Source organism: Peromyscus leucopus, chromosome 10, assembly GCF_004664715.2.
Source record: "Peromyscus leucopus breed LL Stock chromosome 10, UCI_PerLeu_2.1, whole genome shotgun sequence".
Taxonomy (NCBI): domain Eukaryota; kingdom Metazoa; phylum Chordata; class Mammalia; order Rodentia; family Cricetidae; genus Peromyscus; species Peromyscus leucopus.
The window spans coordinates 63,991,062-64,008,721 of record NC_051071.1 but is presented as its reverse complement, the minus strand read 5'-3'; the positions used below and the strand labels follow the sequence as shown (position 1 = coordinate 64,008,721).

Genomic DNA, 17,660 nt, shown 5'->3' with positions numbered 1-17,660 from the left:
CCCCCGAACTGCACTTAAAAACACTGCAAGAATATTTTGTACCTTCAAGCCACAATTCACTTTACCTTATGATTTTTTTTAAATCTCCTTAGGAATGTAAGCTTAAAGTTTTCTCTGCCCCACCCTGTATGGAAAGGGTCAGAGGAGTTGGACAACAGCAATTAATTAAAAGGGATTTCCTCAAAATACATTAATTAATAAATTAAAAAAGGGGGTTTCCTCTGAGCTGTGCAAGAGTCAGCCTGGTTCTCGGGTCCCTATTTCCTTGATTGGGGGGATTTCCCTTTGCATTGATGCTTGGCAATGCTGAGGCCCCGGCCAGTCACTTTCCGTGTAGGATTCACAGCCTCCGGGCTGAAGGGAAGCTAAGTAGAAACCTCTAGCTACTGCAGAATCCCAGCCATCCTGTCTGCACGTGACTCTGCAGGGCCCATTAGGAGTGAGAACAATTTTCTTCATGAGACTCCTGCCTGCAGCCACCTCCTAGATACCAAGGCTGTGAGACTGGCCGTTTGGGTTCCACAAGTGAGTTATAGGAGTTCCTTGCATAGTTTAGAGGTCATCACCTTGTCACGTACATAGTTTGCTAATACAGTCAGTCCCCAGTACCCTGGATCCCATATCCATATATTCAACCAACCACAGATTGAAAACATTTTCAAGGGAAAAAAAAGTAACTTTCCTGAAGATGTGCAGGTTTCATGATTCCCTAAATAACATACATGCCATAAAACTGTTTATACAGCACTCACACTGTGTTTCGTATTATTGTATGTAATCCAGTAACTGTTGGAAGTCTTCGAGAGTTGCACAGGCTACATGCAGACACCGCATGTAGGGAAGTTCAGCATCTATGAGTTTTGATATCCACGGGTGGGGGTGGGGTGGGGGTGGGGTGGGAGTTGGGTGGGGTCCTAACCAATCCTTAAGAACATTGTCTCCCATCCACAGGTTTCTTTTTAACCTTGCTGATTGCCTCCTTTGCTGTGCACAAATTTTAAACTGGATGTAGCCTTCCTTGCTTGTTCTTTGGTTTTATTGCCTGTGTTTGAATTACCATATAGCCGAGATATGGAAACAACCTCAATGTACATCAAAGAGGTAATTAAGTTAAAATGAGGTCATAAATGTGGATCCTAATCCAACCGGACTGGTATCCCAGAGGAAAAGGAAATAAAGACTCAGGAGGGCTCAAAAGGCAGGCCGCACGAGCACACAGATTTTCAAGACAAGAGCTCAGAAGAAAACATCCGTGCCAGCGTCTCAACCTCAGAACCCGCAGCATGGAGAACTGGGAGCCAGCCTTACAGGGCTGCGGTAAACACCTCCCTGTCGTCCGTGGTGCTGTGACAGCCTGGCACACTAACCCATCACATCTGCATCCCTGGGGGCTGCCTTTGACACGCTCACTCTCAAGCCTCAGCCTAGGCCTGTGTGGCCAGCACCTCTGGGAGCAGAAAGCCTTGAATCTGTGTTAGCAGTTCCTCCCAGGAGTTTGGGCAAAGCTGATCCAGAGCACCGCTTCTCAGCTGCCCACGTGTTAGGATCACCCAGGCAACTTCTAAAAAAAAAAAAGTGTCCCCTGGGTCATTCGGATTCAGTCGTCCAAGAGTTGTATGTTGGAAGGCAGCAAGAGTGTATCCAGCTTCAGTATTGAGAGGCCTCCTGCTGGCTCCAAGGTGCAGCCAGGGTTGAGATCCATACCTAATCTAAAGCCTGCTTGGTGTCAGGCAGAAACTTCAGGGAAAGCCTACTCATCACAGGAAGTGTGGGGGAAACTGAGGCAGTGTATTACCTCCCTAACCAAATGAACTTTTTTGGTAGTGACTTAAAGAACGTGGTCATTTGAATGGAATTGGCCCCCATAATCCCAAAGGGAGTGGCACTATTAGGAGGTGTGACCTTGTGGAAGTAGGTGTGGCCTCGGTAGAGGAAGTGTGTCACTGTGGGGGTGGGCTTTGAGTTTTCCTGTGCTCAAGCTACTCCCAGTGTCCCAGCTGACTTTCTGTTGCCTTCTGATCAAGTTGTAGCCAGTACCATGACACCGCCATGCTCCCTCCACAATGATAATGGACTGAACCTCTGAACTGTGAGCGAGCCACCCCAAACTGAATGTTTCCCTTTGTAAGAGTTGCCGTGGCATGGTGTCTCTTCACAGCAATAGAAACCCTAACTAAGACAGAGAGCAACCCTGATTTATCCTCCAGAGATAACAGGACATTCTTTCTGCCACCTTCATATCTAGCTCCCTTCTGTGACAGGGGACACCCTAATACCAAGGGTTCAGACGCATCTGAGTGCAACAGAAAGCCTGGCCAACCACGCTAAGAGTCAGAGCCTCAGAGACAGAGAACTATCTCTGTGGCTAAGAGCACTTGCTGCTCTTGCAAAGGACTGGGATTCTGTTCCCACACTCATACCGGGCGGCTCACAACCCCCTAGAGCCCCAGCTTCAGGGATTCTGATGCCCACTTCTAGTCTCTGTGGGTAACTGCCTACATGAGTCCTATCTCAGTCAGTGTTCTATGCTGTGAAGAGACACCAGGGCAACTCTTAGAAAGGAAAGCATTTAACTGGGGACTTGCTTCCAGTTTCCAAGGTTTAATCCATTATCGTCCTGGCAGGGAGCGCGTGGCAAACAGGCAGCATGGTGCTGGGGAAATAGCTGAGAGCTACAGCCTGATCCACAGGCAGAGAGAAAGAGACTGGGCCTGGCATGGGCTTTTGAAACTTGGAAGCCCACCCCTAGTGACACACTTCCTCCAACAAGGACACACCCCCTCATCTATAGGTTCATCACACCTCTGGGGGCCATTCTTATTCAAACCACCACAGGTCCATACACATACAGAACACATCACACCATTAAAAGACATAAAAATACATCTTAATTTTTTAGATTTTTTTATTTTAATTTTATGCATGAGTATTTTATCTGCATGTGCGCAGTACCTGTGGAAGCCAGAAGAGGATGTTGGATCCTCTGGAACTGGAGTTATAGTTATAAACTGCCATGTGGGTTCTGGGAACTGAACCTGGGTCCTCTGCAAAAGCAACGAGTGCTTTTAACTGCGTAGCCATCTCTCCAGCCCCAATTAAAAAAATCATCTTTAAAAAACCCCAAAGGTCAGAGGCTCTGGGTCTGGTGCTACTGTTCATCTGTCTTGCCTGGAATGGGTATGGGCAAGCCTCTTCCAGGACGGCTTGAAGACCTCTGATGATGCCTTTCCTAATGGCGTAGGGAGACTTGTATTTTAAGCTTCTAGACTCTCCACTTGGGATTTTATAAACAGCACCCTGTTGAGGTGTAAATGCTTTTAGCATGTAATGAGACATCTTTTTCTGAATGTGTTTGCATTCTTGAAAGAGATAAACCCTTAGGTCACGGGGAAATAATTCTGGAGGTGGAGTTTTGTACATTAGCAAACTGGTAAGAGAGATGGAATTAGGAAAAGACAATGTGAATGGAGACAATCTGTAAGGATTCACCATGCACGAACCCTGGACCCAGAGCACTCGTTCATTGTTTCCTTTCATCTTTACAGCAGTGCTGAAGATAAATGGAGAGAACTGAGCATAAACCACTTACACCCACACAGTTTACTGTCTCTGTGGGCATGGTTTCCACTTCTGCCTTCGGAAATACGACTCTGGGGAGTCTGCCCACAAGGGTGAACTGTCAATAACTGTAGACAAAGTTTTCTTGTGTCCCACCTGGCCCACAGACAGGACAAATCTCTCACCTGCCAGTCCTGCAGCCGCTCAGACCCAAATAAACACACACAGGCTTATATTATTTTAAAACTATGGTCATGGCAGGCTTCTTGCTAGCTAGCTCTTATATCTTAAATTAACCCATTTCTATAAATCTATATGTCACCATGTGTTCTGTGGCTTTACCTGTGTGTCATTATGTGCTGCTCCCTGGATGGTAGGCTGGTGTCTCCTGACTCAGCCTTCCTCTTCCCAGAATTCTCCTTGTCTGCTTATCCTGCTTACACTTCCTGCCTGGCTACTGGCCAGTTAGCTTTTTTTTTTTTTTTTTTGGTTTTTTGAGACAGGGTTTCTCTGTGTAGCTTTGCGCCTTTCCTGGGACTCACTTGGTAGCCCAGGCTGGCCTCGAACTCACAGAGATCCGCCTGCCTCTGCCTCCCGAGTGCTGGGATTAAAGGCGTGCGCCACCACCGCCCGGCCCAGTTAGCTTTTTATTTATCAACCAATCAGAGCAACACATATTCACAGCATACAGAACATCCCACAGCACTTCCCCTTTCTGTCTAATCAAAGAGAAAGGGTTTAACTTTAACATAGTAAAATTACGTATAATAAAACAGTTATCAAGCAAGAATCACAGTTACAATATCCAGTCCATTTATGTTTGGCAAATTTAAGAAAATATTCTATTTATCCTATATTTGTGAGTCTAAGATTTCGTATCTAACTTATCTTTTATCATAACTAAGGAAAATTATAACTATCTAGTCTTCGACTACATCAAAGACCTCAGAAGGTCTCAACATTTTGTCAAGCGGTTCAGGGATTGTGGGTTCGTGTCACATCTGGGGTGCCAGGAACCATGAGAGGCAGTACATCGGATCTCTTGTCTTAAGGGCTCCTGTCTCAGCCGCACCTCGGGGGCAGACCATAGGTAGGCGTGACAGTTACTGGAAGCCTCAGTGGGGGTAGTACTTCCAGGTCAAAGCTGGAACAGCTACCCACTACAAATAACCTTTATTGTTACTGTCCTAAAAGTATCTCCTTAGCCTCGCCAGCTCTCCAAGTCTCCCTTGGCAGTCTCTGCCTCGCAGTATGTTTCCTTCTGTCTAACCATAATCAGGCCTTCCTTTTGAAAGATCTACCTGTGACCAGACCCCTCAAATCTCATAAATATCACACACGGCCCTCCCCTTGGTAGATGCTACAAAAATTAAGCTGCTGTACTTTGGGGGCAGCTTTTTTGGAAAATGTCTTGCCTTCAGAAACATGTACTTTTGCCTAACCTTGCAGCATTAGTAATATGCTTTGAGGCCATTTAAAATTACTCAGTCTGGGACTCTTAGAAAAATGTGATAAGGGTGCTGAAGTGTAGCTCTCCACAACTCATGGCTGCTGCAGGTGTGGAGGTGGGGCGGGACTCAATTTTCTTTAAAGGGCTGCTGGGAGTTTGACCATGCTCCAGTTGAGTATATGAGCATCACAAATTGGACTTGTGCTTTTTTTCATTTTTGGGGGTCACAAGAGTTGGGGAGCAAATCTGGGAGGATTAGGGAGTGAGTGTGATCAGTGCATTATGCGAAATTACCAAATGGTCACTAAAAAGACTGTGTTAAAAAAAGCTCTTGTGTTTTTCTGCTAGCACTCAGCCTGTTTAAGTAGCCTGTGCTATTCTGGGTTAGGTGGGGTCAGTAAGTCTTTGGGGTCAGTCTTTCCTTGTAAAACTGTGGTAAGAGTTCTGCAGAAAGAGTATCCCTTTCTGAGAGTAGTGGCACTTGCCTTGAATCCCAGGAGACAGAGGAAGGAGTATCTCTAAATTCAAGGCCAGCCTGGTCTGCATGGTGAATTCTAGGCCAGCCATGGTTATCTAGAGAGACCCAGTTTCCAAAACAAAATAAAAAAAGAAAACAACAACAACAAAAATCTGTTATGGTTTGAATGAAAATGGCCCCCATAGGCTCATAGGGAGTGTCATTCATTATTGGAGGTGTGACCTCGTTGGAGTAGGTGTGGCCTTGTTAGAGGAAGTGTGTCACAGGTGGTGGGCTTTGAGGTTTCAAAAGCTCAAGCCAGGCCCGGGGTCACTCTCTCTTCCTGCGTCTTGCCTATTTGGATATAGAACTCTCAGCTACTTCTTCAGCACCATGTCTGCCTGCATGCCCCCATGCTTTCCACCATGATAATGGACTGAACATTTGAACCTGTAAGCCAACCCTGAGTAAATGTTTTTCTTTATAAGAGTTGTCATGGTCATGGCATCAATTCACAGCAACACAGACTCCAGACATACACAACAAACAGATGACGGGCAGACCACAAGAAATAGACAACAGAGCAGAAAAAAAGACACAGAGAAAGAAGTGGAGAATCCAAAGTTGGGCTCACTCTTGATCTAAACTATTCCAAGAGGGAAAATCTTGGCATTCTTTAATGGTGCCTCGAAGCACTGTACCTCAGCAAACTCTTAACTCAATTTTGCTTTGTTCCAAAGCTACATGATGGTCCTTGGGAGCCAGAATTTAATAATAGCATTTTTGCTTCCATTTTATTGATGAAATAGAGGCCCAGAGAGGTTAGATATAGTGCTCATAACGTACAGTTCTAGTCACATATCTATACTGCTTCCCTGTAACATTTGAAGTTACATGAAACATTTTTTTTTCTCTACAAATAGCCAACCATGGGGTAATCATCCCAGAGAAGCCTGAATTTACCATGGCTCCCTGACATTGGCCATGTTTTAAATCTGCTGAAGCCAGGAGGATGGCACTTTCAGACGATTTAAAGGAATGTATGCAAGCTTAGTAGACATCACAGTTCATTCCACAAAGCTGCCTACCCATGGCCCCTGTGTTCCTGGCATCTGGGTGTGGCCCACTGCCCACGTACCCTGAAGGCTTCTGTTTCCTGATCGCCACTCCCTATAACCACCTTCTCCTCTCCCTGGCTAGATGCCTACGCTATCTTGCGATCCCTCCCAAGATGCCCATGATCCTAAGTCCCAGCAGGCCACACCTTGGCCATAGGAACCAGACAGGCAGGCAGACGCACGCTACTGTGGGTGTGAACATTCTTTCATCTGGGAACACCTTCCAGGTGGAAAAGGCAAATTCACACAAAGTCTGAAGGAATGGGTGTCTCCGGGCACCCTTTCCTCCCAGCCTTTGGTACAGCCGCTGCCAACGCTGGCCAGGGGCCAGGACCTCCTCAGACAGGCCCTTTAGAACCCACAGCCTGCTGGGCATGGTGGCGCACGCCTTTAATCCCAGCACTCGGGAAGCAGAGGTAGGTGGATCTCTGTGAGTTTGAGGCCAGTCTGGTCTACACAGCCAGTTCCAGGACAGTCAGAGTTGTCATACAGAGAAGCCCCGCTTCAAAAAAAAAAAAAAGAACAAACAAACAAAAGACAGAGAACCCACAGCCTTCTGAAGGAGGAAAGAAGAGTCAGTTAAGGTGGGACCTTTCATGACCAACGCCCTTCTCTATTCCAGTCATTCAGTTTCTTACTGGCCAACCCTGGGTGGGTAGAAGAAAACAGATAGGGGCTGAATGAAGAAGTGTTGCCTGCTCTTTCTACCAAAGCAAAACCTGTGTCCACACGCCCATGGAGAGCAGACAGCAGCTGGCAAAACCCCTCCATTTCCCCATTCCACGAGCCAAGGCTAGTCTGCAGTCTTCCCAGCCGTTCGCTTATTCTAGCTCCATAATCTGTGATTTCATTTTGTAAATTTATTAAATAGAGAATCCCAGTGGTAAACAGTTTTTTTTTTTTTTTTGAGCTGAGGATCAAACCCAGGGCTTTGTGCTTGCTAGGCAAGCGCTCTATCACTGAGCTAAATCCCCAACCCTGTAGTTTTCTTATTGTCTGCTATTCTGAGTACGGAAATAACCTCTCATAACCCCTTCACCACTCCCTACTCCACCCCCTCCTGCCCACGCCCATGCCCCCCCCCTCCAACCTGGGACATGATCACTTTTGTATCCAGTGTATCCACATCATATATGCCACACACCTGTTAGTCACTTCATACCCACCTTGGTCACCAGATTGTCCCTGTGGTATTAGAGTATTACTCTTCAGGCAGTCCTTATTTTACTCAACCATGTTCCCAAAGGATGAGAAGAGTGACAGAGGTAATTTAAATGTGCTAAGGAGAATATGTAACATGCTTCCTTGAAGCCAAAAGTTGAATGTTTCTAACTAAATAAGAAAAAAAAAATTGCATACAGGATGACCTGAAGTAGTTGATGTCTTTCTGACACGTGAAAAGACCGATAATAGCCTAGTGCTATGCTATCATTCTCAAAGTTTTATCTCACCCTGGAGGCACTGGACCATCTCACACCATCACAAGAAGAAGGGTGGTTACATATGAAGATATTTTCAGACAGAGGGAGAGGTAGGGATCACACTAACAACTTTGTGTTACAACGTTCTGTGATAACATTAGCTATTGTTATCACTTATAATGTCTACTTTATAAACTAAACTTTCTTTCTTTTTGTTTTTTTGAGACAGGATTTCTCAGTGTTACCCTGGCTGCCCTGGAACTCACTCTGTAGACTAAGCTGGCCTTGAACTCAGAAACCCACCTGCCTCTGCCTCCCAGGCATGTGCTACCACTTACTACTGCCTGGCATAAACTAAACTTTCTTATGGCCTGGTGGTGCGTGTCTTTAGTCCCAACACTCTCAATACCTGCAGAAGCAGGTATATCTCTATGATTTTGAGGCCAGCTTTATCTATATAGTCAGTTCCAGGACAGTCAGGGTTGCATAGAAAGACCCTGTCTGAAAGGACAAAAGAGCCATAATAATAATAATGATAATAAATTAAACATCCTCATATCTATTCATGTACAGACAATGTCTAAATGGCATGGCACTCTCCTCAGTTTCAAATGTCCACAAGAGACTTGGATCATCTCACCCAAGGACCATGGGGAGTTACTGTAATAAACTGGTGGAGCTGAAACTAAGGCAGTGTAAGAAAGCGCTCCTGTTCTCTCCGCCCGAAGTCCAGGAGTGACTTCTAAGGACCAAAGGTATTCTGTACCCTCTTCTACTTAATTTACTTAATTCAGTAGCGTTCCATTGCCTTTAGGATGGAGACTAAAATGCTCAACTTGGCCTCCAGTGCCCCAAGGGCCTGGCTCCCTTCCTCCGGCTTCCCCTGGCATCTTGCAGACCTTCCTTTTGGAACCACACTGACATTCTTTCAGCCTACAGTGTACTCTCCTGTCTGCTACAAAGGATTTGCTAGAAGTTTATAGACAGTTCCTGAATCAAAGGAATAGCTGAGGGCAAGGAACTGAGAACAGTTCCAGTGTTACAGGTGGGGAAGCATCAGAACGCCCGGAACGGGAGATGTCGTGCCCACCCCTGCATCATTCTACTAAAACCCCAAAGTTTCAGACAATGGCCACTAGACCTGGATGGCGTGGGCATGTGTCCATCCTTTCACTGTGCCGCTTTGAATAAAAGTCACCCTGATTTTTTTTTCCATTTTTTATTATTATTTTATTTTATTTTACAATACCACTCAGTTCTACATATCAGCCACGGGTTCCCCTATTCTCCCCCCTCCCACTGATTTTTTTTTAAAAACAGTCTCTTGTATAACCCTGGTAAACCTGATCTTGATATTTAGACTAGGCTGACTTCAAACTCAGATCTTCCTGCCTCTACCTCCCAAGTGCTGGGATTAAAGGCGTGCGCCACTACACCCAGCCCCATAAAACTTTGTTATTTGTTTTTTTTTTTCTTTTGAAAATTTTACTTTTATTTCATATGTATGAATGCTTTGCCTGTATATAAATAACTGCACCATGTGTGTGCTTTGTCCGAGGAGGCCAGAAGAGGGCCACAGGTATCCTAGAACTGGAATTACAGGCAGTTGTGAAGTGCCCTGTGAGCGCTGGGAACTGAACCTGGGACCTCTGTGAGCATAGCCAGTGCTCCTAGCCTCGGAGCCATCTCTCCAGCCTCCTTACCTATCTGTTTACATTGCAGATACCGGGGGTTGTACTCAGGGCCTTGCACATGGTAGACAAACACCATCCCAATCCTAAGCTATGTGCCCAGCCTCCTTGTCGGAGCCTGCCGACAGTCAGCTGGGTAGTTGGGTAGAGGCATGCGGATTGAAGAGACAATGAAGAAGATAGAAAAAGTCGAGAGGTCTGCCGGTCAATGCCAGACAGTCTTGAGATTATTTCACAGCCAGCTTATACACAGTTTTGAAGGACAGAGCTAGAACAATGCACAGCGCAGGCATCCAACCACTATCTATCCTGTCTTGCGTCAAGGAGCAGGCAGTTTCATTTTCTATCTTGATGTACTTCTGGCTGGCATCAGCAGCCCGCACCTAGCTAGACAGTATGTTTCCTCCTGTGGGATAATCAGGACTTTCTCACAGCCTTGGAGCAAACAAGCTTGAACTCTATTGACTCAGAATAGACTTCAGATTCAAACTGAGAAACTGAGTCATGGGTTCCCACACCTCCTGTGTAGAGCTCGAGTGAATAGATGGTAACTCCTCGAAAGGAAATTGCAGATGCTCTCCAAAGGGAGGAAGAAGGGCTGAAAGATAGCCCGAAAGTCAAATACATCCCTGAAACATGTTCCCGCTCCCTGGAATGCCCTGCTGTCCGCTCTGAAGTTAAGTTTTTCCTACTCAATGTCAGGTTCCAGTTCAACTGTCTCTCCATTGAAGAAAAACCCTTGCTTTCCTAGGGGATTGCGGCTCTCTATTCTGCTACCTCACAACACTACGTCAGAGCACTATTACTATGGCCATTTCACACTTATTTAGAAGGGGATGTTATGAAGATGAACTGGCCATGAGGACAGAGCTGGCATGTGATTGGCTCACTGCGCTGGACCTCCAGTCTCTTGTCCGGCGCCTAGAGGAGCAGTCAACAGACATTCACTTGATGGGGGGAAAAAAACCAAGCCACGTTTTTCTCATTGAAAACAGCGAAATTTAAAAACAAATTTAATTCAAACTCACACTTTATTACATAGATTTTTTTTTCCATTTAATCTTTTCAACATTGCGGGAAGAACCTTCTTTATATCAGGAAACAGACGCATAGGGCGTGAGACAATTGGTTTAAGCTCAAATGTCCGGTAATGGCCCAGGAGAGCTACAAACCCAGATCTGCCTAACCCCAAGTAAAACAAAACAGAACTATTATATAATACTGCCTTTCCACATCCTTGAAGAGATAGCCCTTTCGTTGTAAAATAAGATTTCAAGTAAATTCACTTTCATTCCAATCTAGGCATGTCCCACAAAAAAATAAAGTTTTTGAAATAGTGATGTAAAAATAGAACTAAAACTCTAAGCAGATACAATGTGATAGAGAAGTTTTCATGCTTGCCATTAAAAACAACGTCTTGACCCCCTCTCCAAGATAGGGTCTTTTTACGTAGTAGATCCTTTTGCCTCTGCCTTCCAAATTCTGGGATTATAGACATGTACCACATCACCAAGCCTTTTCTTTAAAAAAAAACAAAACAAAACTGTGTTTATCTTTCTGAGATGGGATGTCACTGTTGCCCACTGCTCTTGACAAGCTCTTGGGCTCATGCGATCCTCCCTCCCCCTGCCTTCCCTTAGTAGCTGGGATTACAGGTGCACACTGGTTCACCATGTGGATGTCTCTTTCCTGTCCTTCATGGTGAGTGGCTGCGAGCCTGGAGTGAGGCGGCGGAGACCTGTAGAGATGTTGAAGCAAGCAAGCAGTTCCCTAATAGGGACGATGAGAACCATTTCATCTCATCCAAAGAAGCTAGTTCTTCGTGTCCGTGTTTTCGCCCATGATGAAGGGAGATGGACAAGGCCACACTAAGAATGACCTCAATGCCCAGGATTTTGTAGAGAAGGGCGGGAGATAGAATTGGGGGCGGGGAGAGGTGTGTGTGTGTGTGTGTGTGTGTGTGTGTGTGTGTGTGTGTGTGTATGTGTGTGCAAAGCACACAAATGTGAGAGACCAAGTCCTCCGCGCAGCACAGCCAGGGAGCCGCCGTGATGCCCGTGTGAGTGGGAGGGATAACGAAGCAGGTATCGGTTCCCCCTTTAATGCAGGGTGGAGTCCCCAAACTCGGTAAAGACAAGATCACAGACACTGCCTATCTGACGCTTGCGGTGGTGTTCCCTGGAGGTCTCACGTTTGGGAGGTGATCGGTAAGATGTAAATACCAAGGCAAAGGAACCAAGTCATCTGCTACGTGTTCCGGATACGTAACTCGTGTCTGCCTCGGGTGGCTTGCTGCAGTTAGCGCATGATGGGTTCCGCCAGCTCCCTGACCCTGGCAGAACACTGTGCTTTCAAAGCAGCAGGCTTGACTTTAAACACGTCTGGGTCGTAGAATACAACATGCACTGAAGCCCTGGAATAGTAGAAGAAACCAATCTGAACTAAGGAGAACAAAAAGAGGAACTGATATTTCCCAAGCACACCCCCACCTCCATGTTAAGCACTAGGGTATTATTGTCCAGTTGGGATTTAGTGGTCTCCATTATACAGGGGAGCAAATGAAGACTCAAAGACGCTATAAGCATCATCTAGGGTCTGCCCACTGTCAGATTCCAAAGGCTTTGCTCTTTTCCATCCCCCCAAAAAAATGTTGCCTGTTTTTGTTTTTTAACTTTAGATCAACCTTCCCTCTTTCTCCAGACCCCTAACCTTTCCTGTTCTTCTTTAGCCTTAAACCGCCATACCTTGAGGGTGGATTAGCTAGCTCCTGGATTCTCTCAGACACCCGAGGATGGGCAGCAGCAGAAGACACAGGCCATCGGGCATCTCGGACAGGGAGATAATCTTCATGAACAGGTTTGAACTTGGCTAGGGTTATTGTTCGGCTAGTAGGTTTGGCCAGCAGGGCAGCAGGGGATATCTGTAGAAAAAAAAAAAAAAGAGAGATGCAAATCTCCATCCCAGAATTCCCCATGCCTCCCGGTCTCCCTCTCATCCCTCGCCTGCAGTACTGTGATGGTGTGCACTCCCAGCTGATCCCCATGCCTCCCCTCTTAGCCTGAGTGATCCAGCCTTCCCCTGATACCTACTGGAGCAGGGACAGCTCTGGGGGACTCGTCTCCGTCACCCCCCACTTCGTCATCTCAACACTTCACCAGGCAAGTACTTCCTAGAGCTAAGTTGGAACCCACCACCCTCAGGTGCCAACTCCTTCTGAGGCACCCTCATTTTGCTGACAGTAGAGTAGGTTCCTCCCTGTATCTGCAGGGGCCCCATAAAATCTGAATGCCACCCCACTTCTCTAACCTTGTCTTTTCCCCCTCCCATCAGGGGCACACAATGCATCCGTTCTGGCTCTTTCTGCCTCAGGACCTCTGTACTTAACTAGTTCTACTTGAGACGTCTTTCCTCATTCTTGGCTGAGATTATTTCCCTCATTTGTCTCTAAATCAGACCCCCATCAGACCCTCAAGGAGGACTCCTGACCTGCGGGAACAGATGACCCTTTCTAATGGACCTTCTCTGCAGTACTTATACTTATTTAATCTTTCTTTCTTTCTTCCTTTCTTTCTTCTTTCTTTCTTTCTTTCTTTCTTTCTTTCTTTCTTTCTTTCTTTCTTTCTTTCTTTCTTTCTTTCTCTCTCTCTCTCTCTCTCTCTCTTTCTTTCTCTCTCTCTCTCTTTCTTTCTTTCTTTCTTTCTTTCTTTCTCTGCAGTACTTATACTTATTTAATCTTTTTCTTTCTTTCTTTCTTTCTTTCTTTCTTTCTTTCTTTCTTTCTTTCTGTCTGTCTGTCTGTCTGTCTGTCTGTCTGTCTATGACAGTCTTACAAGCCCTGGTGCCTAGCTCATCATCAGAGTTCAACTCAACTCTGCCTCAAATCTGAGATCCTCCTGCCTCAGGCTCCTGAGCACGAAGATAGCACATTTGTGGGTCATTGTACCCGGCTCACTGAATCTTCCTCATAGTGTGTAACTACGGCATAAACTCATTTGCCTGTTTTTCATCTGCTTTTTTTCCATTACAATATGAACTGCTCAGGGGAGACTGTTCGCCAGTAGCTAGACCAGGCTCTAGTACCTAATAGGTGACAAACGAATACATGGAGCCTGACTATTCTCTTCTTGTCTTACACTGAAATGATGTCTTCCATATTGTGTCTTCACTGTTACTTTATCGGTAAGGTAAGAAGGATGGTGCCCTAGCAGGCAGTCTCCACTGCGAAAAGTGCTTTGGAAAGAGCAGAGACTCACACCCAGCTCACTAACTTCAAAGCCCATGTTCTTTGCCCTCAACTTTTCTGCCTCTTCCCTTAACCTATCTGTAGGGCTCCCTTCCCCCTACAGACCACTTTCAAGACTCTCTTTTCTGATGACTTCGGACTATGCCTTGTTGAGGCAGAAATATCATCTTAGGAGCAATCAGGAGGACAGCCAATGAGTGAGACAGGGATGGCTTACGGGACGGATGGGCAATTCACTCTTCTCTCTCTCATAGCATAGACCCTCTATCTTGATCCTCGGGTGGGCAAGGTCTACAATCCTGGGACTTGCAACAGCACTCAGGGTAGAGAAGGAGATCTTGGTTTCAATCTAGGAGAGGGAAAAAAAAAAACAGGATGTAAATACCTGTCCTGTTCAGCATTACAAAAAAGGGTCTGAGCTCAGAGTCACCAGGCTTCCCCAACAACCCAGCAGAAAGGATGGGAATCCCACAGTCATCCTTGACAGGACCAGTTTCTATCTCACTCCAACTGGATTGATTGTACGTGTTCTCCAAGCCAGCGTTTCACAGATTCAGGTTTTCTATGACAGGCGTGGGAGAGACAACCAATGATGTGACATATTAACTCACAAATAAGTGGTGATGCTGATCCGTGGACTAAGAGAGTCAGCCAAGGTCTAGTGTGATGGCTCAGCAGGGAGCCAAGACAGCCTGACGACCTGTGCTCAGTCCCCAGAACCCACATCAGCATAGGAGAGAGCTGGCTCCATGGGGTTGTCCTCCCACGTCCACGAATGTACCGTGGCGTGGCTGCATGCGCATAGGCGCACAGACGCACAGACACAGACAAATAAAAAAGTAAATAAATAGATAATAAATGTGATTTGAAAATTTAAAAACAAAATATGAAGTCGGCCAAGAGAAGGTAGGGCTCTATCATATGAGAACACCCAAAAGAGAAGACTTTTAACCCTTTGGGGAAAGGCGCTCTCGGCATCACAGATCGCCACATAAAGGACATTTACCTAAGTGGCTCTCTTCTAATTGGAACAAGTAAGAAAAGCAGTGGAAGCCAGGAGGAAGCAGAAGCACGCACCTCTGGCAGGTAGCTAGTTAGATATTAGCAGGCTTGGAGGACTCTGGGGCAGGACCCCTGGCCCCCCCGCCCCCCCCATCGTTGACAGACTGTAAAATAAAGAACTACAAGAGTTGGTATTTGATTTAGTGGTGGAGGATCGGACCTGAGTCATATTTCTGTCCCTGAAGAGACATACGCCCCCGAACTGTCCTAAAGGCCATTAACAAATAACACTCTACACCTGAACCCAGAAGCCATAAGCCTCATGGGAGTCCTACCTAGTAAGAGTCTCTCTGATGATGAGCAAAGATAGACTGTTACTGCTTCTTGAGAGAGTCAAGGGACACAGGCTTGCCTGTCACTTAGACAGGACAATGCCTCTCAGAAGAAGCCACTTGTTCTAAAGACTCTAGAAAATAGTATAAAGCCCACGTAAAATGCAGATGAGACAATGGTCTCTATGGTCATTATCTACTCTTACCCTTTGAAAATGTAGTTTATTTTTATTTATTTATTTATATTTATTTATATTTATTTATTTATTTATTTATTTTGGTTTTTCGAGACAGGGTTTCCCTGTGTAGCTTTGCGCCTTTCCTGGAACTCACTTTGGAGACCAGGCTGGCCTCGAACTCACAGAGATCCGCCTGCCTCTGCCTCCCAAGTGCTGGGATTAAAGGCGTGCGCCACCACCGCCTGGCATTATTTTTATTTTTTTTTTAAGATTTTTTTATTCTGGAGCCCATTACCTAAGGTGGGACACCTTGCTCAGCCTTGATGCAGAAAGAAGGGGCCTGGACCTGCCTCAACTGAATGGACCAGGCTTTGCTGACTCCCCATGTTGGGTTGGGGGGGGAAGCATAGGAGGGAGCAGGGTAAGAGGGGGATCTTGGTTGGTATGTAAAATGAATGAAAAATCTTAAAGAAAAAAAGGTGATTTTTATCTCAGAATTATTTATTTTATGCATGTGCTTATTTTACGTGCATGTATGTCTGTGTGCCTCGTGTGTGCCTGGTGCCTGAGGAGGCCAGAAGAGGGTGTCCGATCCTCTGGAATTAGAATTCTAGATCGTTGTGAGTCACCACATGGGCAGTAAGAACTGAACCTGGATCCTCTGCAAAAAACAACTACTGAGCCATCTCTCCAGCTCCGAAAGTGTAGCTTATTTAATAAGCTCACCTTGTCTTCCACACTATATTCTGCGTGTCTTGTTTGAGTTCTTAAACCAGAGATCACAGGGACCAGAGAACTAAAGGATCCGGATATTACCGCCACCAGATCTGGAAAGTCATTTATCAGTACCTAAATTGTGAAAACTTGCTCACATCGTGTCTTACCATCTGCGTTTACCGTTTATTCTCTTTGCACCACTGTTTACCGTTTCTACTATTTGCATTGAAGTAATTACTTATACAAGAGCTTGAAGGCAGTGGGGCTGGGGAGCTGGTGCAGTGGTTAAAAGCCCTGGCTGATCTTATAGCGGACCAGGGTTCCATTCCCAGCACCCACACGTGGTTCACAACCACTTGTGACTCCAGTTCTGGGATCTCTATTGTCCCTTTCTGACCTCTACTGGCCTCGGCCATGCCAGTGGTGCACATGTAGACATGCAGGCAAAATACACATAAAATAAATCTAAAATTAAATTTAAAAAAAGAGTTTGAAGGGGGATGTATCAATCAATGGCAACAAAATAAGACTTTAATTGCAGGCAAAAAAAAAAAAAAAAAAATGGTGAATTGGTTTCCGAATCTGTTCTTGTGCTGTTTAGGTGAAGATGACCGTGGTGTGCCGTTTTATGTGCATCCAGAGATTTATTCCTTGTCTGGGCTGTCGTTTCCACTCTATTTCACTGACAGAAGCACCGGGCCTTGGAGGTTCCGGGGTGGACGCTTACATGATTGGGAAATGGCAAAGCCGGGATTCAAACTGAGGGTGGTGCATGTCTCAACACCATGGAGAACTAATTAAGCATTTAAAGCATTTATTATGAATAAAGCTTTGTCTGCTACAGGGCTCCAGGCGAATTGAAGGAGTATGTCAGCCACTGCCTTTAATTAAGCCTTTCAGTCAAAGGGAATAAAACAATCGTCCAGTCAATTCTATAAAGTAACACAACAAAGGAGAGCCAGGCACAAGGGGTGCTGGGCTGTCTGTGGAAATGCAGAAGGCCAACAACAGCCAAAACCTACGTGAAAACGCGAACGAAATTAGAGGTCTTCCATTGTCCCATTTCAGTTTAGAATAAATATTTATTCTAAAACTAGACAGTAGAATAGCTACCTATGTAAGACTAGGTAAGTAGGTAATCGTAACAGATTTTAGAGTTCATAAATAGACCCAAGATAATTGAACAAAGAAGGGATTAATCAAATTGTATGAATATCTGTGTGGAACTAAAAGAAATATCAATCTCTCTCTAACACATGCAAAAAAAAAACCCTACTTCAAAATAGATCATATTCATTTGATCATATAGCACAAATGTAAAAATTAGAAAGCTTCTAGAAGAAAATATAGGATATCTTACAAGCTAGGAACAAAAGAACATTTCTCAAGAAACAAACAAAAAAAATTCACCATAAAAGAAACAATTGGCAAGGTAAACTTAATACAATTTAAAACTTTTTTCTAATAAAAATGCCATTGATAAAATTATATC

General features: G+C 45.3%; 1 protein-coding gene across 2 annotated transcripts in view; it reads right to left on the bottom strand.

The window, feature by feature from the left end:
* Nucleotides 1–10,707: 10,707 nt before the first annotated feature.
* Thegl (theg spermatid protein like) overlaps nucleotides 10,708–17,660 on the bottom strand; it is a 56,125-nt gene continuing 49,172 nt past the window's right edge. For both annotated transcript variants that reach the window (XM_028855056.2, XM_028855137.2), the window contains 3 exons: nucleotides 14,156–14,287; nucleotides 12,440–12,615; nucleotides 10,708–12,108 (listed from right to left, as the gene is read on the bottom strand). In XM_028855056.2, coding sequence (XP_028710889.1) covers nucleotides 11,994–12,108; nucleotides 12,440–12,615; nucleotides 14,156–14,287 — 423 coding nt within the window. In that variant the 3' untranslated portion in view covers nucleotides 10,708–11,993. The remainder of the gene's footprint in view (nucleotides 12,109–12,439; nucleotides 12,616–14,155; nucleotides 14,288–17,660) is intronic.